Here is a 24,578-nt window from a genome sequence, read left to right as displayed (position 1 = left end):
TGAGCCTTTCCATTATTTGTTGTTGTCCAATGGTGAGAGAACTCACATCGCCTTCCAACTTCTCCACTCGTTGATCCATGTCCTTGCTCTGATACCACTTTGGTACGTACAAAAGATTATCCCTCTTATTCTGCCCTTTACCTATGATGGATAATGAGAATTGGATGATAAATAGTGTTGGTTTAACGGAGGAAACAAGGCCTCAAAATAACACAAGTGCTACTAGCTGGGTTAAAAACGCATACCCCCATGTAAATGATTTATTTATTTAAATACTCAAGGCCACGTTGGGTTACATGAAAATAGGTGAGATATGCTTACACCAACAATCCTTGTAAAACTAGCCAATAAAAACCAACCACCTAAATAGCATACTAACAAACACACCAACAATACCTACTAACTTGGAGGACATGATTATCTCTAACTCTCTCCTAATACGAATCTGCAAGTAAAACCACTGTTCTTGCTTTATTGACTAAGAAAGAAAAGGTTCCCTGTTGGACACGTAACATCCCTCCCCCCTTGAGTTCGGTCTTGTCCTCAAGACCAAAATTAGGAATTTGATTCGTCCCAGCCGATTGCCTCGTTGCCATCTACATCTTCATAACAGGCCTCTATTAAAAATAGTTTCTTGCACCGATGGCCCGGAACAAACTTCTCGTTGCAATTATAGCACATCCCTTGTGCTCGTCTCTCCTGCAACTCAGCGGGGCTCATTAGTCGAATTGGAGGTGTAGGCACGCTATTGGTTGTGATGGGGTTCTTCGTGTCTGACGCTGGAATTGCACGCTGTGATAAATTGCGGGCCTCGTACAAGCGGGCTAGTCCGATAGCAGCAGATAAGGTCATAGGACACCCTGCTAATACGTCTGCCTTGATGTCATCTTTCAAACCAGTGATGAAGCAACTTGGCGGTTAGGAGCAAGATACCCCGCCTTAGTTGGCAGTCTTTCAAATTGAGTCTGGTAGTCTCGAACAGTTTCATCTTGTTCCCACTTAGCTAATTCTCCAAATAAATCTTGAAATTGGGTAGGACCATACCTAGCATGCAACCCATCACAAAACATCTTCCAAGTTATGTCGCCTCTTTCTTGTTTGAACAATTGATACCACAATAGAGCGTCTCCCTCCAGATGGAAAGATGCAAGAGCCACACGTTCTTCTTTTGGAGTGGTCGAACTGAAAGAATTGTTCCACTCTACAGGTCAACCTAGTTGTATCTTCCTCTCCATTAAAACGGGGAAAATCAATTTTGACAAATTTTGGGGCGAAAGAATGGTGTGATCCTTTATTACGGCTCCCATTGGTGTTCCCAGGTTGTACACTATGGTTCGAGAGTGGAGCCATTGAGTTCTCACGTTCTTCACGATCAATATTGGTAGGACGTGGGCTAAGCATCTCGAACAACTTGTTGAGCCTTTCCATTATTCGTTGCTGTCCAATGGTGAGAGAACTCACATCGCCTTCCAACTTCTCCACTCGTTGATCCATGTCCTTGCTCTGATACCACTTTGGTAAGTACAGAGGATTATCCCTCTTATTCTGCCCTTTACGTATGATGGATGAGAATTGAGTGAGAAATAGTGTTGGTTTAATGGAGGAAACCAAGCCTCAAAATAACACAAGTGTTACTGGTTGGGTTAAAAACGCATACCCCCCTGTAAATGATTTATTTATTTAAATACTCAAGGCCACGTTGGGTTACATGAAAATAGGTGAGATAAGCTTACATCAACAATCCTTGTAAAACTAGCCAATAAAAACCAACCACCTAAATAGCATACCAACAAACACACCAACAATACTTGCTAACTTGGAGGACATGATTATCTCTAACTCCCTCCTTATACGAATCTGCAAGTAAAACCACTATTCTTGCTTTACTGACCAAGAAAGAAAAGGCTCCCTGTTGCACACGTAACATCCCTCCCCCTTTGAGTTTGGTCTTGTCCTCAAAGACCAAAATTAGGAATTTGATTCATCCCATTCCCAGCCGATTGCCTCGTTGCCATCTACATCTTCATAACAGCCTCTATTAAAAACAGTTTCTTGCACCGATGGCGCGGAACAAACTTCTCGTTGCAATTATAGCACAACCCTTGTGCTTGTCTCTCTTGCAACTCAGTGGGGCTCATTAGTCGAATTGGAGGTGTAGGCACACTATTGGTTGTGATGGGGTTCTTCGCGTCTGACGTTGGAATTGAACATTGTGGTAAATTGCGGGCCTCGTACAAGCGGGCTAGTCCAATAGCAGCAGATAAGGTCGTAGGACACCTTGCTAATACGTCTGCCTTGATGTCATCTTTCAGACCACTGATGAAGCAACTAACTTGGCGGTTAGGAGCAAGATACCCCGCCTTAGTTAGCAGTCTTTCAAATTGAATCTGGTAGTCTCGAGCAGTTTCATCTTGTTCCAACTTAGCTAATTCTCCAAAAAAATCTTGAAATTGGGTAGGACCCGTAGACACCCTATTTTGACCATGCCCTAAACCTTCCAATTTTTTGTAAAACCCCATCAAATGAATGAACTAGGATCCCAAACTTCACCCTAGGCTAGCTTTGGGTCTCATCTAAGTCCCCGTAAAATTTCGTCGAAATCCGAGCTCGTTTGCCTAGCGAACGAGCCAAGAGAAGATCGTAGTGTAAACCAGAAAGGGGGGTGAATTTATCTGGTTAGGGGGGCGAATTTATCCTCGAACAGACGTGCATTGACCAGAAAATGACACGAAACGGTCGTGCGCCTATCAATTTTTGCGCAAATCCGTGCGCCAATCAATTTGGTAGTGCGAATATTAACCTCAAAAATTTGCTATAAATACCCAGCTTAATCACTTAAAAAAAAGGAGAGATCGGTGAGTTTTTAGAGAGAGAGAAAGGGGATCTGAGAGCCGCTCATCTCCGGCATCTTCTCCGGCAACACCCTAGCTCCGGCCGACCTCCGTCAAAGCTCCAGTTCTTCTCTTTTTCTTAGAAATCGGATCTGCACACACACAGAGAGAGAGAGAGAGAGAGAGAGAGAGAGAGAGAGAGAGAGAGAGAGAGAGAGCGAGAATCATAGAGAGAAAAGAGGATCTGAGAGTCGCACACCTTCATCTCCGGCATCTTCTTCTCCGGCAACACCCCGACTCCTTCTGCTCCGGTCAAAGCTCATTTTCTCCGTGGATCCGATCCATTTCAGCAGAGGAGGAGATTTCATTTTCTAAAAAATCTCAGAGAGAGAGAGAGAGAGAGAGAGAGAGAGAGAGAGAGATAGAGAGAGAGAGAGAGAGAGAGAGAGAGAGAGAGAGAGAGAGAGCTAGGGTTTCATCTCCTCCTTCTTCTTCTCCGGCAAGGCTCCGATCCTCTTCTCCGATCTGTGTTCTTTTGAACCTAATTCCTTCAAAATCCTAAATCCTCTGCAATTATTCTTCTCCGGTGAATCCACCGGCGGATTCGAGCTTCGGCTGATCTCCTCCCTTAATCTCATAATCGGTCATCATCTCCATTGCCTCTGTCTATCATCAAGGTAAAATATAGAGGAGTGTTTGGGATTCTCATTTTCAGGTAACTCTCATCTATTTTCTTTTCTTCCCTTGGTTAATTTCTACATTTGATTACAGTAATAAGGTGATTTTTTATAAATGTTCTTAATATATTCTTAAAGTTTTTTTATGCTTGCAATTTTTTCGGGATTTTAAATTTTTATGTGTTACAGTGCACTTTCTTCTCTAATTTTCTGATTATACAAAGCTCTTACTTATGTTCTATTATGACGAAGATTGAGGTAACAAACTCAGATAGTCTAATTTATTTTTAAAATTAGTAAACTAAACCTAATTTTCGATAACATGGTACGATGTGGTTGAATTCTAGACTAGATTGTTATGGATCAGATAATTTTGTAGGCAAGATGATTGAAATTAATTTTTTTTATATTAGCTGATGACAATGAAGTTTCTGAGTGTATTAGAGTAATAGCAGAGTGTCTTTTTTTATTGTAGATAAGAGTCATGCCCTAGTAGTCGTTCTTTGTGGTGATAGTTTTCAAATAGAAAGTGGGTTTGGTGTCTTGTACCTTGTGTCTTTTCTTGTACATTTTCTCCTATGGTACGTAAAGAGTTGTAATAAATTCCTGTTTTGATTAGAGTGAAGCACTATAAATGAACTAATTAGAACCAATGAGAAAGACCTTGTCAAATACTGTGGTGTATGGACTCGGGCATTCCTTCATGAGTCAAATATCCCATATGCCTATCCTGTTGATTATGTATTGTTAAATTCCATGGCCCAACAGGATTTTATATCATTTCACCATGATTTGTCTTTGTGCTATAAAGCTGTTTGAGGTCTGTCATTGATTTGTAATTAAGCTTTGGGTTTACTTACTTACGCGAGATTATTATATGTACCTGTTGAATATTTGATATCACAATTTTCATTAAGATGCTAGGTAGCTTGTTGTAATTGGTCAGACAATATTCATTGAAAGTGCTAGAATTGCACATCAGGTAACCTTTTTCTTCATGCTTGGATGAATGTGTAGGCTTATTAATGTGATTTATGTTGGTTCTTAGCATCTCTAATTACCTTCTAAGTCAAGAAATCTGAGGAATAAGCTTCCGATTTTAATCCAAGTTCCTGCATTGTATATGATTGGATCAGTTTGATTATTCATTTTCATTACCATATGCTTTGTCCTCATCAATTAGAGTTATGATATGTATGTGTCTTGATTTATGCATTTGGATACATCAATAATTTGTTTTTGAGGTGTTATTATGACAGAAATGAGACATTAGTTTTTAGAATTTGGTTTGCAGGAGAACCTAGGTTATCAGTCAAGAAAAGGAAGAAAAGGATGAACGGAAGAGAGTCCAATTCTGTTTGGTTGTTGGAAGTAAAATAACTATTATAGTAAATCACATATCAGAGTCTGACATTTATACCCAATTGTTTGATATTATTTTCCTCTTTTAAGGTCATTCTTGATATTTTATTTTTTTTAATATTTTGACATTCTATTGATTACAAGACCAGGTCTTCCTTTCATTGCAAGGGGGATGAAGGCGCTAGCCCAAGCCCATTTTTTAGAGGGACATACTTTGTCATGGTAGTCCCCCCTGTTTTTTTTCTTTCTCCTTCTTTAGATAGAAGTTTCTTAGCTTTTTAGACACCCTTTGAACCCTTGCCCTTTCTTCATTGCAAAAGGGCGATGAAGGAGCTATCCCAAGCCCATCTTTTAGGGAGACCTACTTGGTCCATGTAATATCCCTCTTCCTTTTGTCTTTTATAAAAATAACCTCAAGTCATTAGATCCTTCCATTCATCGCTAGGGCGATGAAGGCGCTAGCCCAAGCCCGTCATTTGGGGACTTGCTCAGTCCAAGTAGCACTCCCCTCTTTACTTAAAAGACTTGTCCAGTCTTTTAAGTGTGAACATTGAATTTTAGAAGCCCATTCATTGCAAGGGCAATGAAAGAGCTATCTAGAGTCCTTCTTAGGAGACAGGCCACGTCTCATTTATCCTACTGGTCATCCTTTTTGAGACATGGTTTGTCTCATTGGTCATAATGTTCTCTGTGTTTAGGATACTTGCTTAGTCTCACTAGCACCCTTCTTATCTCCTCTTCTTTTAGGAGACTAGCCTAGTCTCAGTGGCAATCCCCTCTTAGGTTTGTGCACTAGGAGTCAGTTCTTTAGCATAGGATATCTGTCCTTAGCTAGAGAGTCCTTCTTTCAGGATTCAGTCCTATCGTCATAGGGGTTAGATTTTCGTCCAACCTCTCATCAAATCATGTACTTTTCTATCCGCTCTTGCAAGGCATATGATGCTGTCCAACCCTTGCAGAGTTGTTATTCTGTTCATTCCCCCACAAGGCATAGGATGCTGTCCAACCTTTGCGGGATATCAGGAGTCTGTCCTCTCCTTACGATGATAGGATTCAGTTCTCTTGTGTCAAAAACATAAAAAAAACATCTGAAAAAACCAAAATTCTCAAAAAACTTGAGTCTTAGGAGCATACTAGGAAAATCTATTTCCGAACTACGTTGGCTTGATCCCTTTCAACAGGGTACGTAGTGCAGCTTGGGATCCACATCCCAGGTCCAGCCAAACCTTTAAAAATAAGCATTTTAAACCTTCCAAAAATACAAAAAATATTCAAAACCTTTTTAAAAAGATCTTCCCCTAGAGTTAGGAATCTGTCTTAGCTGTTTGGAGTGTTTTAGATTTAGGAGGTTGTCCTGATTTGTATTGATATGGTGTGTCCTGTCGGGTGAGTGTCCCTAGAGTTAGGAGGCCTCGAGTCGATCGGTTAGATATTTAGTCGAACCGATGACTAGACTAGGAAGCATATAGTCAGCCCATGATTTTCTTTAGGTTGCACAACCTAGTTACACATAGGATGTAGGGCCCACCTGCATTAGCTTAAGGCTAATCAACTTGCATTAGTTAGGGCATATAGAGAGTCCTAAAAATTACAATTCACCTGAACTTAAGCAATCATGCAAAAAGCTTTAAAAATCAGTCTTGTCTAGTGGATCGAGTCTAGGATAGCGGTTCTAGATGGTTAGGCATCGTAGTTAGAATAGGTCATCGAACTACGTTGACTCCGATTCTTTCCGAGGCTGGGATACGTAGAGCAGCTGGGATGGACGGCCATCTTAGTCCGAGTCAAGTCGCATTAGAGTTTTAGGTTTCATTTTATCCAGTCATGTATAGAATTGAATTGTGTTGTATGTTTTGCTGTGTTTTATTACTTTCATGTACAGATCCTATACCTTTAGCTGTAGCATGCATGTGTTTGCACACCAGAACTCAGACACCAATTAGGTATGACATTCATAACCTAGCTATTCTTAGGCGACGCCATTTTCTTCTATTTTGTGTGTGCTTATTATTCCTCTGAGACATGCATGATTAGATAGACGTTTTCTCGGAGATATGTGTTCCAATTTCGTATGACTTTCACCCAAAACTCTTCAAAATCAATAATAAATGGCATAAGAGACTAGGTGCTTGTACTTGGGCGGACGAGGTGCTCTTCGGACTTTCCAAATTCGTAACCAGGCACGAACCTTCTTTTATGTCTCTGGTTATCCGTTGCAACAGAGCATAGTATGAGATCCTTGGCCCACTTCCTTGGATGGCAACTCTTCTTTGTTTAAGGTACGCCTCGAATCTGGGCTAGTCCCCGAATCGAGAGGTATCTCACCTTTTATCGCCACTCATGCTGTGAGGGGCAATTCTTTCGAGAGTTCCTTGGTAGAGCTCTCCATTCACGTGGATGATCCTGAGACTCGTGTGGGGCCCGTCCCCCGCCTCTCTCGGATCGGGGTCCACAGGACCATACCTAGCATGGAACCCATCACAAAATGTCTTCCAAGTTATGGCGCCTCCTTGTGTGAATAATTGATACCACAGTTGAGCGTCTCCCTCCAGATGGAAAGATGCAAGAGCCATGCGTTCTTCTTCTGGAGTCTGGTGGAACTGAAAGAATTGTTCCACTCTATATGTCCAACTAGTTGTATCTTCCTCTCCATTAAAACGGGGAAAATCAATTTTGACAAATTTTGGGGCGAAAGAATGGTGTGATCTGTTTTTACGGCTCCCATTGGTGTTCCTAGGTTGTACACCATGGTTCGAGAGTGGAGCCATTGAGTTCTCATGTTCTTCACGATCAATAATGGCAGGACGTGGGCTAAGCATCTCGAACAACTCGTTGAGCCTTTCCATTATTTGTTGTTGTCCAATGGTGAGAGAACTCACATCGCCTTCCAACTTCTCCACTCGTTGATCCATGTCCTTGCTCTGATACCACTTTGGTATGTACAGAGGAATATCCTTCTTATTCTGCCCTTTACGTATGATGGATAATGAGAATTGAGTGAGAAATAGTGTTGGTTTAATGGAGGAAACCAAGTCTCAAAATAACAAAAGTGTTACTGGTTGGGTTAAAAACGCATACCCCCTGTAAATGATTTATTTATTTAGATACTCAAGGCCACGTTGGGTTACATGAAAATAGGTGAGATAAGCTTACACCAACAATCCTTGTAAAACTAGCCAGTAAAAACCAACCACCTAAATGGCATACTAACAAACACACGAACAATACCTACTAACTTGGAGGACATGATTATCTCTAACTCCCTCCTTATACAAATCTGTAGGTAAAACTATCGTTCTTGCTTTATTGACCAAGAAAGTGACTTGTTGACCAAGAAAGAAAAGGGCTTCCTGTTGCACACGTAACAAACTCACTTTACAAACAAAATGTTTTTTCTTTTTAAAATCTTTTCTAGAACACTTCTATTTTGAAAATTATCTAACAATAAATAGAGATAGACTAGCAAGACTTTGTTGAACAAAACAAGGGAAGTGATATATTCTCCCCACTTTCTTCCCCATGCCACCGACTCTAGTGTATTTATGACCATGGTTTTACATTTTGACCGAAATCGAAATTGGTAATGCTCGAAATCCTACATTATTTAGACTGAAATTTCAAAATTTTAGTCAAAATTTATTTTTTCTCGAAATTTTGGTACTAAATTTAATGAATGTCACCAAAAAATCTTGATTTTGTTCATTATTTAATATTTTGCCGAAATTTCAATCAAAACTACCTAAATTTCGGCTGAAATTTTGTACGAGATAAAATATTAGCTTTTTTTTTGTTGGATTTCGATCAAATTTCAAAATGTTGTCTGAAATTTCGGTTTTGGTGAGGACCGAAACGCATTCTGAAACCGAAATTTGAAACCATGTTTATGACTACTCATTTTATACCACAAGAGGTTGGACTGGGGAGGAACAAGACAAACGCGACAAGGTGCATTTGGATGGTTGGAATTGGCATCTACTCTTGATTATGCTCGATTCCGATGGTTTTAAGAAAAAAATGGAATCAATGAAGAATTATATCGTGAAAAATTGTTGGAATCTATTTCATGCCGTAAGAGGTGGTATTTTGATTCTCACCTCGAATAAAATTTTTATTGAAGTTTTTTGAATTAAATTTTGGCAATTCATATCAGCGCAACCATATTTTGATATTTTCGCAAACCATCTTGTCTTTTAGTATTTAAAGAGCTGTCAAGCGGTTAATACATTGGGCCTGGCAATTTCACCCGTGAAAATGGGGATCTGCCCTGCACAAGATTCCCCGATTTGGGCAAGGATGGGGACGGGGATTTAAAAAATTCCCCGGACTGGGGACGGGGGATGGCTTTGGGCCCGGCATCCCCGATTCGATTCAATACATTGCATAATGCCATTATTAGTACATAATTTGTATTATCAAAAAAATTATTAATTTTAAATTCCAAATCTGTACTTTGGCCTTTGGCCTTCAGTGTGCGGGGTGGGGACGGGGAATCCCTCACCATCCTCGAAGTGGGGACGGGGATGCAACATCCGCCCCTCCCCCCGCCCGGTTGCTAGCCCTATATTACATTTCCCTAAAAATAGGGTTGTCAATGCATCCAGACGGTCCGATGGATTGTCCGAATCTGAACGTTAATGAACGGGATCTAAACATATGAATAGGATCCATGGGCATATTTCGGATCATCAAATTTGGGATCCAAATTTTTTTGGATTGTGTATGGGCACGCCACATATGTCCATTGGATAGTCACGATCCGAAATGGTTTACAAAAATACCCTCTAAATTTTGTTAATGCTAACCCTTCTATGAAGGGTATTTTGGTCAAAACCTCTCTTATCACTTAATGAATCGGATGGGAATGCGATTTCACTCATTTCATACTTTCACGAAGGAAAAGAGAGAGGGGTTTTGTTCTTTATGGATCATATTCTTTGATAATAGTTATACATTATATTTGTGTATATAATTTTGATTAGTTTTATTGTTTATAAGCATTATTATACACATAGATTAAACATAGATAAAATTTTAATTTAGTTGAAGAAAATGCGTAGAGACAAACTAATAGTGGACTTCCATTCTATCTCTTTTTTAAAAAATTAATTGTTTACTTAGCTTAGTGGGACATAATAGGACACTCCGATGGACGGTCCGAATTAAAATGAATCGTGATCATGACCTGGAAAGTAGGATCTGAAGAACAATCCGACTCCGACTCGACCGATAAGGAATTTGAATGGATCGTGACTGTGACATAGGTGGATTCGACCCGAAGTGGATCCGTTGACACCCCTACCTACAAAGCTCTCAGGAGCCAATTAAAGAGGGAAAGACAGTTGGGTTTGTGCAAATATAAAAATATGATGGTTGTGTTGATAACATTTCCCTAAATTTTATATTTTAATTTTCGCAAGTGATACATTCACCCATTTTTCTTCCCCGAGCCAGCCCCCTCAACTGTATTCACGATGACTCTTTTACACTACAATGGGGTGGCCCAGGGAAGAAAAATGGACGAATATATATCATCCCCTTATTTTTTTCCCAGGGACACAGAAGTAAAACTGTGAAACGGAGGGCCATTCAAGTCATTTTCAACCAAAAGTACGGTGATAATAGGGTTTTTTCTCGATCTACCTCTTCAGTCTTCCTGTACCTATAAATATGCCCCCTCGGAAAAAATTAGGGGAAAATCGTAGCGATGTTAGGGTTTCGTTGCTGAGTTAGGGTTAGGGTTAGGGTTTGGGTTTTTTTTGCTCTTTCACTCTCGTTTCCATGACTACTCTCGCTTTTGTAAGGCGTTGCGTTCGTTGGTATCCCAACGAGCGTGTCAACGAAAGCGTAAATCAAAGGTTTTTTTAACCTGCGAAAAGCAGAGCTCTCTAATCTTTCAAAGGCTGACAGAGATATCACTCTCCTATTGTCAGTCTTCAAATAAAGAGTCTGCTTCTGCACATTCCTGGCACAGTTTTAGGGTTTTATGTTGCTTCTTACTGACCGAGCATTTGCCCTTTTTTTTATGTGGGTTTGTTCTTGTTGTGAAGCATATATTCAGAAAATGGAACAAAAATCCATCGCCAGTATTAAACAGCATGATGTTGATTAACTCATAGCATCTTGTTACCTGTCTCCTGGTACATTTATTTCTTAAATTTCCTTTATTTTACTTCTTATCTTTATTAGTATTTACTGGGTTCTAATTGGGTTTTTTGTTTTCTAAAGAAATCTTAAACAGACCATGGGTTTTTCTCATATCAAAACCGAGATTAAATAGTTTTGGGTTTTTTTTATATATTTGGATTATAACCCTTTTCTACTTTCCCTACAAGAAAGCAAAAGCAATCTTAATGTGTGAAAAATCTTAAAATTATGAAGAATAGAGGAATTCTGAAAAGAATCGGAGAGATATTTGTAAACTAAAACATCTCACAAAAGGCTTAAAATCAGAGAGATATGTGTATCCCATTTAAGGAACTCTCAGTGTGCCATTGAATCTGTGGAAAATACATGTGTTTTGATCCTCTTCCTAGTCCAATTCCTCATCTTTTAGTTGTTGGTTCTTTATAGGTTTCTAAACTACTCATCCAACATGGAATTTCCAGAATTTTCAATTGGTTCTCAGTTGTTTCAAATACAAACATGCAGAACTTGGATTTAAGCCTCTTTTGGAGTTGACAACTATAAATCTGACTGTACTACATACAGTTCCAGTGTCTCTCTCTTGTTTTGATGAAATTTATTGGCAACCTCATTTGGCCTTTTAGGAATTTAACTTGAAACTGAGAGTGATATAACCTTACTGAATCACTTTCGAGACAGAGACCCATTCCTTGTGCATTTGCTTGCTATCAGTCCATGTTCACCTGTGTTCTTGAATAGATAGCATAAGTGCCCAAATTGCAACTTGAATTCCCTTCTCTGCCTTTGTGCTTTTGTATCTAGATCAGTACTACCCTTTCCTTCAAATATCATAGTGAACTACTGCAAGACAAGAACAACTTCTAGTATTAAAAGGAAAAGGAATTCTAGTTTGTTTTGACATGATAAATTTCACAGCTCATTTTATTGTAAGCAGAAATATATCTAGAAATAAAAAGAATACTAGATAAACGCTTGTTCACACAGAATGTCTTAATCACATATGCCTGCCATAGTGAAAGGGTGGTTCTAGTTATTGGTGGAACAATAAACAAAGGTGAGACAAAATATGGCAACATAATTCATATCATGAGTTAATTTACTCAAAGATGAGATTGAAATTAAAATTTAGAACGCAATGAATGAAAGATTGAGGGGGAGGGAAAGGACAACTTTTTCAGTATGACAAGCATGAACATAGTAACCATTTGATAGTTTACCTGGTTTAGAATTTGAACACTGACCAACTTGTGACATCGAAGGTAATGTGCAGTCATGTGATCAGATGCCTGACTGTCAATAATCCACGTTGATGAATCATGCAGAAAAGGATTAGTGCAACAGTGCTTACAGGCAAGATTAGCATGAGATGATTGTTTTTCGGGATTGAGAAGGGTATGGACATTTGGGAAACATCATTCTGTGGTCCAACAGTGGCATGTTCCCTTGTTTCTTCACGGTTGGCATTGGACCAAGCCATATTGCCTACTTCTATCACTTGAAAAAAAGTTGGTCCTGGATGTCTACACATGTGTGATTTGCATCCTCTCTGTCTCCAATTTGGCGGATATACCACTATGTTTCTTTTGAAAAATGACATATTCCATTAATATTAAACTAGCATTTGGGACCCTGCTATACAATATGTTAGAATAGAGAGCTAGCACGGCGATACCCGAGACTAACAAGTAACCACAGAGTCCCATCCTGCTGATATACCACTATTTCAAAACAGGGTTTTTTTTCTTTAGACAATGTCTTGTCTTGCTACAATGACTGCACTTGTTGCACCATTTCTGTCTATTTTGCTACCATATTGGTGGAGTTTGTAGCAAAAGCAACTGCTTCTATAGTGGGCGAACAAGTAGCAGCAACTTGATGTTTCTCTTCTTGACATACAAGAGCAAAAGCTCGATTCAAGTTAGGTAAAGGGATCCATGGAGAGGATTTGGGTCTCATGGTGCCCAAAATATCATTTAACCCTATCAAGAATTGTTGGGTTTTCTCCATTTCTTGGATAACAGAAATTCTTTTGATGCACCACCGGTGCAAACTGGAACAGTATAACTCCCCATCTCATCCCAAAGTCCTTTCAAAGTGGTATAGTAGGCAGAGATAGACTACTGTCCTTGGTGTTGGGAAGCAATGTTCTGTTTCTATTGATGGATTCGAGGAGCAATGCTCTTGAGAAAATCTGTCTTGAAGATCAATTCACATACCATGTGTTGAATTGACGTGTGCAATACTATTGTAGAAATCGTTCCTTAAAGACTTGAATATTCATGAGGCAAGCATGGTAACATCTGAGGAAGGTGATGTGGGTTTGGGAAGGCTACCATTAATGAATCCCAACTTATTTTTTGTAGGGGTGCAAAATGGTCGGGTTGGGTTGAGCTTTTGGTAAAAAATTAATAAAACTCAACCTAAACCTGACCCGATCTCAAGGTAAAATCTCAACCCGAATTCCTAAAAATCAACCCGAGTTGCACCCTAATTTTTGGCACAAAGCGCGTTCTGAATCCTCACCTGCATGTTCCCTCCCCTGTGTGAACTACATCTTCACCCCGCATGTTCCAGCAACGTTTAGATTCATTCAAGGTTTGGTTGGAGCTGGTGCCGTTTAAAGGTTTGAAGAATGCCCATAAAAGAGAGGAACTGAAATGAATCTAAACGTAGAATGCAGCTCTGTTAACATGTCAAAACCAGGCCTGGAATGTGTTTTTAATTCATGAGTATTCTCTCACGGTGAGAAGTAAATATACAAGATGTTAAGGGATTGCATTTAATCCCATGATTTTAGTGGTTACAAGCCAGGAGAAAAGATCCAAGAGCAAAGAAAAATAAACTTTATAATCCCATTATTTTGGGATTGATATTCAACGAAAACCAAATGGTAAATCCCATGATTTTTGGTGATTGCCATCTCAAATTGATTATACTAGTCAATCCAAGAACTTGTGCTATAGGTGGAGATTACAAATTACAAGATACCCAAAAGTGTATAACCAAGACCAGTCCCAATATAAAAGTTCCCCACAAAACACTAAAACAATACAATTCTCACATGATAAAAATACCCTTTGTGCATCAGGTGCGTACCCCAATACAATATAGGCATAGATTACAGATTTAAATAAAAGATACCCAAAAGGTCTATAACCAAGATCTTAGGCAGAGTTTCAACACTAATCCCAATATAACAGTTCCACCAAACCTGAATACCAAGCAATTTTCACATGAGAAAAATACCCTTATTTTGTGCCTCACTCGAATTTGACCTTACGTAGGAAGAAAAATGTAAAAACTCTTACTCAAAGATGTGCCATGTTTGCCTCCTATGAAAATTTTTTCTATGGAATTTTAGTTTATCAAGCGGTGAGAGAGAACTAGGGAGGGTGGAAGGAGAGACTACGGAGTGAGAAGATGGTGAGAAAAGGCTGGAAAAACAAGGAATTAACAACACTTATCAAAATACAATGTAGTTTTTCTAGTTTTTTAGCAACTTGGAACCCTCTTCTCGCGATCTCAAGTCTCTTCATCTCACATTCCCCTTAGCGGCTTAGCCCTATCTCACCACTTGATAAACATGGCCTAAAGTAACATTTTCTTAGTAGTATATGAATTACTACTACATTGCAAAAGACTTTTCGCGGCTGATCTGTTGCACGTCAGACCAGCCACCTTGTGAATGGAGACAAAAGCTGTTGTCTTCATTCACGAGGTGGCTGGTCTGAAGTGTGACAGACCAGCCCCGAAATGCCTTTTGTGATGGACGCTAGCAATTACCTTATTTACATGTCTCACTTTATTTACAGGAATGGGGCCTCACTATAAGCCAGTGTGAAACTTTAGAATCTCTAAAGAGGAACATTCTAAGACCCCATCCATTATTTCTTCTTTCTCAAAGTAAAGCATTTACATGATTTATATTCCGCTCTTTATGAGATCTCCAAGTGAAGTATCCCCCATCTATTTCTTTTGTTCTTTGTTTCTATTTTGGCCAAATTATAGACTGAAGTAAGGTACTGATTCTCTTTTTCAGTCAAAAGACCTCCTTCATACTTTAATTTTGCTAAAAGTATTTGGTTATGATCTTCTATAATTCAAACAGTGTTATAACCAACCATATCTAGCTAATGACTTAGTAAACTAATCAAATCAGACAACACTCCTCTCTTCATTTTACAATGTAAAAAAAAAATATAAAAAAATTGTTCTAGGGACCACACAACCAAGAACTTTTTTTTTTGAAATGGACACAACCAAGAACTTTTCCTCTAAAAAAGGTTTAAATTAAACCCTTGTCCGAAGCAAGGAAGTAGATTCATTGGGCTTTTTTCCTTTAGTTTTCACTATATATACCTAGCATGCATTCCTTCACCTCACGACCCCTCCCCAACTCTCCTCTCCCTAGATTGTGTTCCTTAAGTATTCTCTTATTTCGGGTCGAAAATGGCAACAATGCAAATGGTTGCACCAAAGGCGACAACAATGGCCACAACCAAGATGCAAACATTGGCCGCACCCAAGACTCAAATGATGAGGGGTGAGCGCCACCTGTTTTCGTCTTCGGATGATACCGTGGTGATGAAGCAAATCCTTTCGACTCATGCGCCCGATGGCCGTGATATTGATGTCAGACCCCTCCTCGGTATCGTGGAAGATGTTTTGCAGCGCGCCACAGCTCCCATTGCAGTAGTAGGATTACGCTCCCTTAAATCCATTTTTTTGCTATAACATTTATTTATAATCATCATCATCATGTTTATGTAAAATAAACCAAAATTTTGCTCACATGAAGCTATGTAAGCTCATAATCATCCTCTTGGAGTGGCTAGATTTTGTGCGGTGTTTTATCTAACTTCATCAAGCTAAATATGTATGACTCTTTCTTGGAGTGGCTACATTTTGCATACATGTATATGAATCTTATCTTTCTGCATGATATGCAAATGTAACCCGTAATTCACTTGTGCCAAAGGTTTTGCCGTTGAAAAAAAACCCAACATTAATGATCCACACACACACACATTTTTGTTAGTACATTAGCTAAGGACTTCTTTCTGATGCTACTAAAATTGGTCTCATTTGCAATGGGGACTATTCCAAGCTAATATTATTTTCAAATGGGACGCTGAGGCCTTTTGGAAGTCATTAGCTATATTATTAAAAACCATATTATTTGCAAATAATAATGTTTACTTTTAAAGCTTTATGCTTATCATATTATATTGAAAAAAAAAAATGTTTGATGTATCCAAAGGAGCCCTTCTTCTTCTTCTTCTTCTTCTTCTTCTTTTTATGACAATTGCCATTATAATGTTACTAATAATGCAACTACTGATACAACTGCAACAAATGCATGAGCATTTCATATGAAATTGTTATGGGTTTATGTAGACCCCACAACTAGCACATGAAGCCATGGACGAAAAGACCCACCAGGTCGAACTTGTTGGTATGCTTGAAGCTCTTGCTTACACCATCCATAGGATTGCATGCGAGGTAACTACTAACAAACCCATTACTTGCTTTATATCTCTTAAATAACCTAAACATGTTTACGGAGAGGGTCTAAAGCTTCTCTCCAACTACTTTCTACTTCTTTAATGGCTACATTCATTCCTTTTTCCTCTATTAATCGTCGAATTTTCCAGATATCGTGCAAGTGCTCCGGCGGCGGAGATGCACATGCAACAACCGTGGCATTATTCAACTCATTATCAAATTATTCGTGGGACGCAAAGGTGGTTTTGGCCCTGGCGGCCTTCTCCGTGAGCTATGGGGAGTTCTGGCTCACTGCGCAACTTTACACTGTGAATCCCCTCGCCAAATCGGTGGCGCTACTTAAGCAATTGCCTGATATTTTAGAGCACACCGATGCCTTGAAGCCACGTTTTGATGCCCTCAACAATCTCATTAAGGCCATGTTAGATGTAACTAAGTGCATCATTGAGTTTAAGGAGCTTCCAACTGAGTACATTTCGTCCGACACGCCCGCCATTTCGATGGCCATGACCCATATCCCCACCGCGGTCTACTGGACCATCAGAAGTGTCGTCGCTTGTTCTTCCCAAATCATTAGTCTCATTGGCATGGGTCATGAGTAAGTACATACAATAACAAGCTTGCTTATCTTATTTCCTTCTTTTGAACATCATTATATAGTTCAAAGACTCAACTCCATTCCAAATCGAACGAGTGGCTGGTGATTCAATAGAAAACTCGACACGCTTTCCTATTAATTTATAGATATTTCATAGGCATAGTTACATTTCTTACATTTTAACATACGTAGGATGCAAGACTTACTTGTTTGGGCTACTCTATACTAAAAATGAAGGTTGTGGGTTATAAATTTTTTTGCGGATCTTTTGCTTTTTATACCTACAGAGCTTTGGATAGTCAACTCGTCTTTAATGAGTTGAGTCAACTCACATTGAAAGCTGACTCAATTGAGTTTTAGAAATATGCATCAACATCATGACCACATATGCAGGACATGTTGGTTCTCCTTGCGTAGATGTAGAGTTGGCGATGAATATTGTTCTAGGCCCCTTCAATATTAGGGAAGAATATGTACTATATTTATGATAGAACTAGACTTTACCCAAAAGTTGATCGAGTCGAGTCAACTCGAAAGGTGACTACATTGGCTCCATAGAAACTCAAGCACATTATTCTGCATTTTAATGTAGGGAAATGATAAATCGACCCCAAAATATCTTAAATCGACTCCCTATGTGTCTTTCTCTCTCCTCTGGGTTAGAGAGAGAAAGAGGAGAGAGATAGACACATAGGGGGTCGATTTATCACTCCCCTTAATGTACCAGGATGTAAGTTGTAATTGTTAGGGCCATTCTATCCTAACTAGGAGATTGTGGAGCCCAAATTTTTGGTGGGTTAATTTCTTTTCCTTTTTGTACACGCCGCTTTGTTGGCTAGTCAACTCACTAGTCTAGTATATTCAGTAGAGCATGGGTTTGATTCACACTCCATGTTCTGAGAAATATTTACCATCCGTCGTGTATTCCGGAATGGACACATTGAAAACTATTCTACCTCATCGGGCACTCAACAGCTTCCTAAAGTGCACTTGCTCATCAGTCGTAACAGGTAGAGGTGTAGGAGAAGGAGTTGAATCGAGGTACTTACTTGCCTCTTCAGTGGATGGAGGAAGGAGAGATTTCGAGTTGACTCAATGACTTTTAGTACTATATATGCATAAACATCATGACCACACGCGTGAAATGCTGGTTGTTCACGAGATAGATGTTGAGTTTACAATAAATATATTGGTAGCCTCCTTGATATTCATACTAGAATATGACCCAAAATATATATATTTACATATATCATTCATATAACAGAATGAAATGCTTTGATTTCAGGTTCGTAACCTCGACCACAGAGGCTTGGGAGCTTTCGAGCTTGGCCCACAAGGTTAGCAACATACATGGGCACCTCAGAAAGCAACTATCTATTTGCTATCAGCATATTGGTCAGTATGAATACTTCCAACTTCAAAGATGCAAAACAGATTTCAGTTAATTTTATATTAGTTGCCTATTATTCAAGTACATACAAAATGTAAAATTTAGATTAGAATCTGCAATTAGAATTAGGGGTTCAACTTGGGTAGATTTTTTGGGAATTAGGGTTAGAGTTTTTATCATAAAATCGGGCTGGGTTCGGGTTGATTATAATTCATTTTTAGCAAGAGGTTAACCTGGCCCAGCCCAAATTCCACCCCTAATTAGAATATGTGTAATGTTAACGTGCCGGTGCTGTTGAGATTCAGATGAGAAGATACACATTGAAGCTTACCAGAATCTCATACGCCTCTTTGAAACGATCCACATCGACAACATGAAGATTCTGAAAGCATTGATTTCTTCGAAGGATGAGCTGCCTCTCGTTATCGTTGAAGCTACCACCAGAAGAAAGGTCTGTTTTGAACTTTGAATGCATAATTTTCCATTTACTTGATCAAGGATTTATGTAAAACGCATATCAAAGAGGAATTAGATGCTCCTAAGGAAACGCAACCCCATCACATGCTTCACATGTTTGAATCATGATAATTAGGTACAAAGTGTTATTCACAAGTTGACAAACAGTATAAAGATGTCAGCTTTTATCACTTTTTTTAATATAAGGTGGTTATCACTTATTATATTGTTAATTGTCTTTCCTAATCATGTTACAAAATTCGGGTTCAAGAATACTTAAAACAAGGCAAATGTTTGGAAAAGATTGTCTATGTTTGAGAAAACATCAGAAAAACATGAGCTTTCTATTTACTAACATATTTTCACTATATATATATATATAGTTATATATATTGTTATTTTTTTTTCAATAAGAAACAACACATCATGAAATTAAGAATGGTTAAGTACATATCCTGTTTTGATTATGATTTGAAAACTACAATGCATTTTTCAATACTTCTATTTCTCACCAGATAGATAAATAATTTATGAGAGCTTCAATTTTTTTGTCAAGCTCGCGCTTAAATTGGAAAATTTGCAAATTCATATTTATTTCAAAAAGTGAGAGAATAGTTGGCTTCTTTCAGAATTTTTTAAATATGAAATAGTGAATAAAAAATTTGAGGTTGTTTCAAGGGTTTTGTAACTATGTTCCTAGTCATACCATATAATTCCAAATTAAATGTCCTGATCCATTATTTTCTTACAGGTTAGCATTGATGTACTGCGAAGGAAGATTGTGATTCTCTTCATTTCAGACCTTGATGTCTCCCATGAGGAGCTTTTCATTCTTTCACAGATCTACAACGAAAGCCACCAAGGCAACAAGATGGAGAGGCCCTATGAAGTGGTCTGGCTCCCAGTGGTAGACAAAACAACCCCAGGGACTGATGCAAAGGAAGTGAACTTCAATCGCTTGTTGTCTTCAATGCCGTGGTACTCGCTAAGCCATCCTTCATTGCTTGAACCTGCCGTGACAAGATACATTAAAGAGGTGTGGCATTTTGATAAGAAGCCATTGCTAGTAGTGTTGGACCCTCAAGGGAGGGTGGTGAACCCAAATGCGCTCCATATGATGTGGATATGGGGAAGTTTAGCCTTCCCTTTCTCTGGATCGAGGGAGGAAGCCCTTTGGAAGGAAGAGACATGGAGGATGGAGTTTTTGGTTGATGAAATTGATCCCTTGATACTCACATGGGTATGACTCATTACTCTCATTATTGCATTTATTTGTGTTCATACTATAGTGACTTATATACATATATGCATACTACTATAGATGCTCTTAAACCTTGCTTGAGATTGACTACTACTTTATCAGAAAGAAGGTATTTGTTAACTTACCTACTTCTCTAAAAGCTTAAGCCGTTGGAGAAAGGTGTTATTTATCTTTTATACTTTAACACTCCCCCGCACTTGTGGCCCACTTGGCAAACACATGGCACATGTGGTCCCACTTTAGGCCAACCATCGCATGTGGATTTTTGCTATCCAGGCTCTGATACCATGTTAACTTACCAACTTCTCCAAAAGCTCAAGCTGTTGGAGAAAGGCGTTATTTATCTTTAATACTTTAACAGTATTATATAGAAGACTTCATGTCCCTTATATGTCTAGCGTGTTGGAACCCGAGTAGAACTCACCCTTAAAAGCTAGCTGTTAAGAGGAAGTTGCCCAAGTCCTTATAAGCCCTTCGACATCCATTCAGTTTTCTGATGTGGGTTCTTTTGCTTTTGTGTGTAACCCTCAACAACCCCCCCTCCATGCGGAAGCAATGTGGGAATATGAGATCTTCCCTAAGGGGTTTATTCACTCCTCGAAGGTACACCAGGGTTACCGTCGCCCCAGGTCTGATACCACTTGTTCCAACTCTCCCTTAAAAGCTAGCTGTTAAGGGGAGGGTGTCCTAGTCCTTATAAGCCCTTCCACGTCCATTCACTTTTTCATTGTGGGATCTTTTACTTTTGCGTGGAACCCCCCAACATAGCGTTGATCAGGTAGCTGAGATATTTTATCAAAGGTCTCTAATCATCTCATTATCAGAATTCAATCCAAACTATTGCATCCGCCACCAATCCAATAGTTTGAAAGGGAGTGTAAGAGTATGTATGAAAATATGTACTCACGATTTATACTATTGTAATTTTGATCACATTATATTCATATATGCACAGATTAGCCCTAATTATGAGCTAATATAGTTCCCCTTAAACTGTTTCTTCATGTATGTGTCACTTAATGTGTTGTGACGAATGTAATTGTTACTCATTATCACATGCTAATCGAATTTCACTTTACTAACAGGTGAAGGAAGGCAGGTATATCTGCTTGTATGGAGGGGAGGACATTGAATGGATTAAAAAATTCACTACTGCAATGAGACATGTCATACAAGAGGTGCGAATCCCCTTAGAGATGGTATATGTAGGAAAGAGCAATCCCAGGGAACGGGTTAAGAAAGCCATCTCACTCATTAGCAATGAAAAATTGAGTGGGTTTTGGCAGGACCCAGTGATGATCTGGTTTTTCTGGGTCCGTTTAGAGAGCATGTGGTACTCGAAGATGCAACATGGCCGGACAATCGAGAATGATCCTATAATGCAAGAGATAATGTCTATGCTTAGCTTTGATGGTAGTGATGAGGGTTGGGTTGTCATAAGTAGAGGATCAACAGAGATTTTAAAGGCCCATGGAAAGAAAATCACTGAATGCTTGTTACAGTTTGACAAATGGAAGGCTAATGTGGAGCACGACGGGTTCATCCCAGCACTCACAAATGCACTTGTCCCATACCAAACTCATGAGCACTGCACTCGCCTTATCCTTCCAGGTAACACAGGGAGGATTGAAGAGAATGTGGTGTGTGCCGAGTGCAAACGCCCTATGGAGAAGTACATTCTCTACCGATGCTGCACCGACTAAATATGAACACGATGGGGATGCTTTTATTAAGTATGTGGTTTGGCCATAAGAGAACTAGGTGTGAATTTAAGGATGTTCTATGTTTTAAAATTCTACAATAGGGAGTGTTTGCCAAGACTTTGTCGTAGCGGCATGATATCGACTATTTGTAGTCAAGTAAAGTGTTTTGTGTACTTCCCATCATGAATTGGATGTGATACTAATAATATCTCAATAATTAGTAAGTAATTTGCTTTTGATTACTAATATTTTTCCCTTTTCTTAGGAATGAATTTGTGTGCAAAAGGATCATCATTGGCTAACACCAATTAGCCAACATGGGCTTTTTTTACCCCAGAATTTATCTAGGAAGCTAAAGTAGGAGCATCCCCTTTGGCATTCTCTACATTAGCTCTACATTAGCCCTTACAGTTCATTTAGCCTAGGTTTTTTCATTTGTTTTAGCTTAGTAGCGGTATTTTGGGCAATACATGTTACATTAGGAGTATTTTGGACATATTTTGTTGTATTAGGGACTATCTAATAATGCCTCCTGCTCTCACTTGTACTAGTTTTTTATTGATTTGAGATTGCGTAGAAAATCTCCCTCCGTAGAAATCCTCCTTGGAGGGAGATTTTCTCTTCTCTTCTATCCCTTTCCTTTTCTTAAAAATTGGAAAATGTGATTAGGTTTCTTATAATCTTTTCATTCTTTTCTTCATCCAATTATGTTATTTAATGCAAGATTACTATCAGATTTGAGTATTCTTGCATCCCCTTGCAAGAATTCTTTTCTGCGGGCACTTGCATTAAGTGGTATCAGAGCAATCCGCAAGAATTTTCTAGTTCTTGCTGACCCTAAAGGTGAAAGAAGAAATTCGAGTTCAGATCAGCAAGGTTTGCAAATTATTTTCAGTATTCAATAGCCTAGTGTATCCACTCCTGGCTATTGAAATCTTGCTCAGATTCATCAACAAAGAGAAGGCAAAGTCGTTACTTTCTATTTGTTCAACACCTCTGTGCCATCAGTATTATTTTCTAAGGAATTTGGCTTTAAAATTATCTGTATGTTAAGTTTGTGGCTTTTCTTCCTGTGTTTAGGCTGGATTCAAAGGCAAAAATCACATAATATGTAAGTAATTCTCATGTTCTCTAACAACTTCAAAATTGATGAAAGCTATTGGGGAATTTGATCACAAACTGCAAGGAATGAAGGTTTATTTTTGAGAAGAGAAATACAAGTAATGTAAGGGAATGGAAGTTTATGATGGGAAGAGTTCACAACACTCAACCTACTGCCATGAAGGACATTTTATGAGCTCAATCTCTGGTCATGTGACAATTTCTGCCCAAATTTCTGTTGATATTCTTCTCTGAGATACCTTCCCTTGTAGTTTTAATTGATCCAGGAAAAATACACAAGATCTGTTTGTGTGTTCATAAATTTCCATTAGAATCCCCTGGTGATTGTGAGTAAGCTGCAAATATGTTAATACTAAAATTTCAATTTTATGTTAAATGTTACTGAGACCATGTGGTAAAGCATATTTTTGGATTCTTCTATAGCTCATTTCATCTTGTCGCTTGCTTGAAAGTTGGATGGTACTTTAGGCCCTTGCATATGAAAGCTCTGGTATTCTTGATAAAAAGGCATGTGATTCTCATCATTTACTTAGTGCTTTCAATAGCTTATTGGATATGGAAGGTGTTGAATAACATGTAAGGATAGTTTAGGTATTACTTATAGTGTTAGGGGTATTGTAGTCTTTGTACATTGGATTCCCTATTTGGGCCTATATACATACATCATTTACATGAGAAGCTCCCTATTGGAGATTCTCCATCCTTCACTCCTCTTCTTCCTCTCTTTCTAACCCTAACTCCATTTCTAACATGGTATCAGAGCAAAGATCCTAGGGAAGAAAGAAGAAGAGTTTCATCCATCACGCCATTCTTATTTCGCTATCTCTCTCGCATGCCATTCTCCCGGTTTTATTTTCTTCCTTTTGGAGTTGCCAAAATCACAAACCATATTCTCTCTCTCTCTCTCTCTCTCTCTAAATCTCTAAAATCTATCCCTTTAGATTTTATCTCCTCATTTCTCTCCCCGTCTCTTCCCTTTTTTTCGTAAATCTCTCTCTCCAAATCCCTCCAATCTCTCTTTTCTCTCTCGGCAATCTCTCTCTCCCCTCCTTGTGCGCAAACCCCTTCTTCGGTTTGCCGTAAATTCCAAAAGAAAAAAGAAGGAAAATCTCCGTAGTTGCCGAGAACCCATTTTGGATTCTTTCTAGTTTCTTTCACCTCTATTTATGTTTTAAATCATTTCTTTCTTTCAAGTCTTGAGATCTACTCCATCCTAATCTTTGTCCTTTATCCTCTTGATTCATTGTCTTCTATGTTTTCTATATTGTTCTTCAAGGTGCACACCAAGTGTTTGATGAAATGTCCAAGAGAGGTGTGGTGCCTTGAAGTCATTCTTTAAAAAAAAAAAACCCTCATGTAGTTCCATAGCTAGAGTGTGTAGTATCCTTGTCTTATTGTTCTCTTGTTGTTGCCTTTTGGTTGTCTTGTAGTCATCTCCTTGTTGTTGGCTTGTTGTTGTCTTTTGTGTTGTCTTGTTTTGTTTCTTGTGGTTCTCTTATTCTTGACTTGTTGTCATCTCTTTCTCTTTC

General features: G+C 38.8%; 1 protein-coding gene and 1 non-coding gene across 2 annotated transcripts; both read left to right on the top strand.

The window, feature by feature from the left end:
- Positions 1-10,855: 10,855 nt before the first annotated feature.
- LOC143862793 (small nucleolar RNA snoR137) lies at positions 10,856-11,015 on the top strand. Its single transcript, XR_013240501.1, has one exon. It is a non-coding gene; the product is annotated as a small nucleolar RNA snoR137 (small nucleolar RNA).
- A 4,389-nt stretch (positions 11,016-15,404) lies between these two features.
- On the top strand, positions 15,405-22,110 carry LOC143862251 (protein SIEVE ELEMENT OCCLUSION B-like). The gene is made up of 7 exons (XM_077373257.1): positions 15,405-15,709; positions 16,412-16,516; positions 16,669-17,117; positions 18,403-18,512; positions 18,813-18,958; positions 19,715-20,203; positions 21,310-22,110. The coding sequence occupies exons 1-7, from the start codon at positions 15,464-15,466 to the stop codon at positions 21,925-21,927; spliced, it is 2,163 nt and encodes a 720-aa protein (XP_077229372.1). The 5' UTR covers positions 15,405-15,463; the 3' UTR covers positions 21,928-22,110.
- The last annotated feature ends 2,468 nt before the right edge of the window (positions 22,111-24,578 follow it).

This window comes from Tasmannia lanceolata, unplaced genomic scaffold (genome assembly GCF_043159265.1).
Source record: "Tasmannia lanceolata isolate RefF3 unplaced genomic scaffold, GAP_Taslan_0.1 ptg000037l, whole genome shotgun sequence".
NCBI classification, from domain to species: Eukaryota; Viridiplantae; Streptophyta; class Magnoliopsida; order Canellales; family Winteraceae; genus Tasmannia; species Tasmannia lanceolata.
Note: the sequence above shows the minus strand (reverse complement) of the source record. Positions and strands in the feature narration are given on the sequence as shown.

Coding starts and splice junctions, on each gene's coding strand:
- LOC143862251 (XM_077373257.1), top strand. CDS start 15,464: ATGGCAACAATGCAAATGGTTGCACCAAAGGCGACAACAATGGCCACA. Junction 16,517..16,668: donor TCCATAGGATTGCATGCGAG/GTAACTACTAAC, acceptor CGAATTTTCCAG/ATATCGTGCAAGTGCTCCGG. Junction 17,118..18,402: donor CTCATTGGCATGGGTCATGA/GTAAGTACATAC, acceptor CTTTGATTTCAG/GTTCGTAACCTCGACCACAG.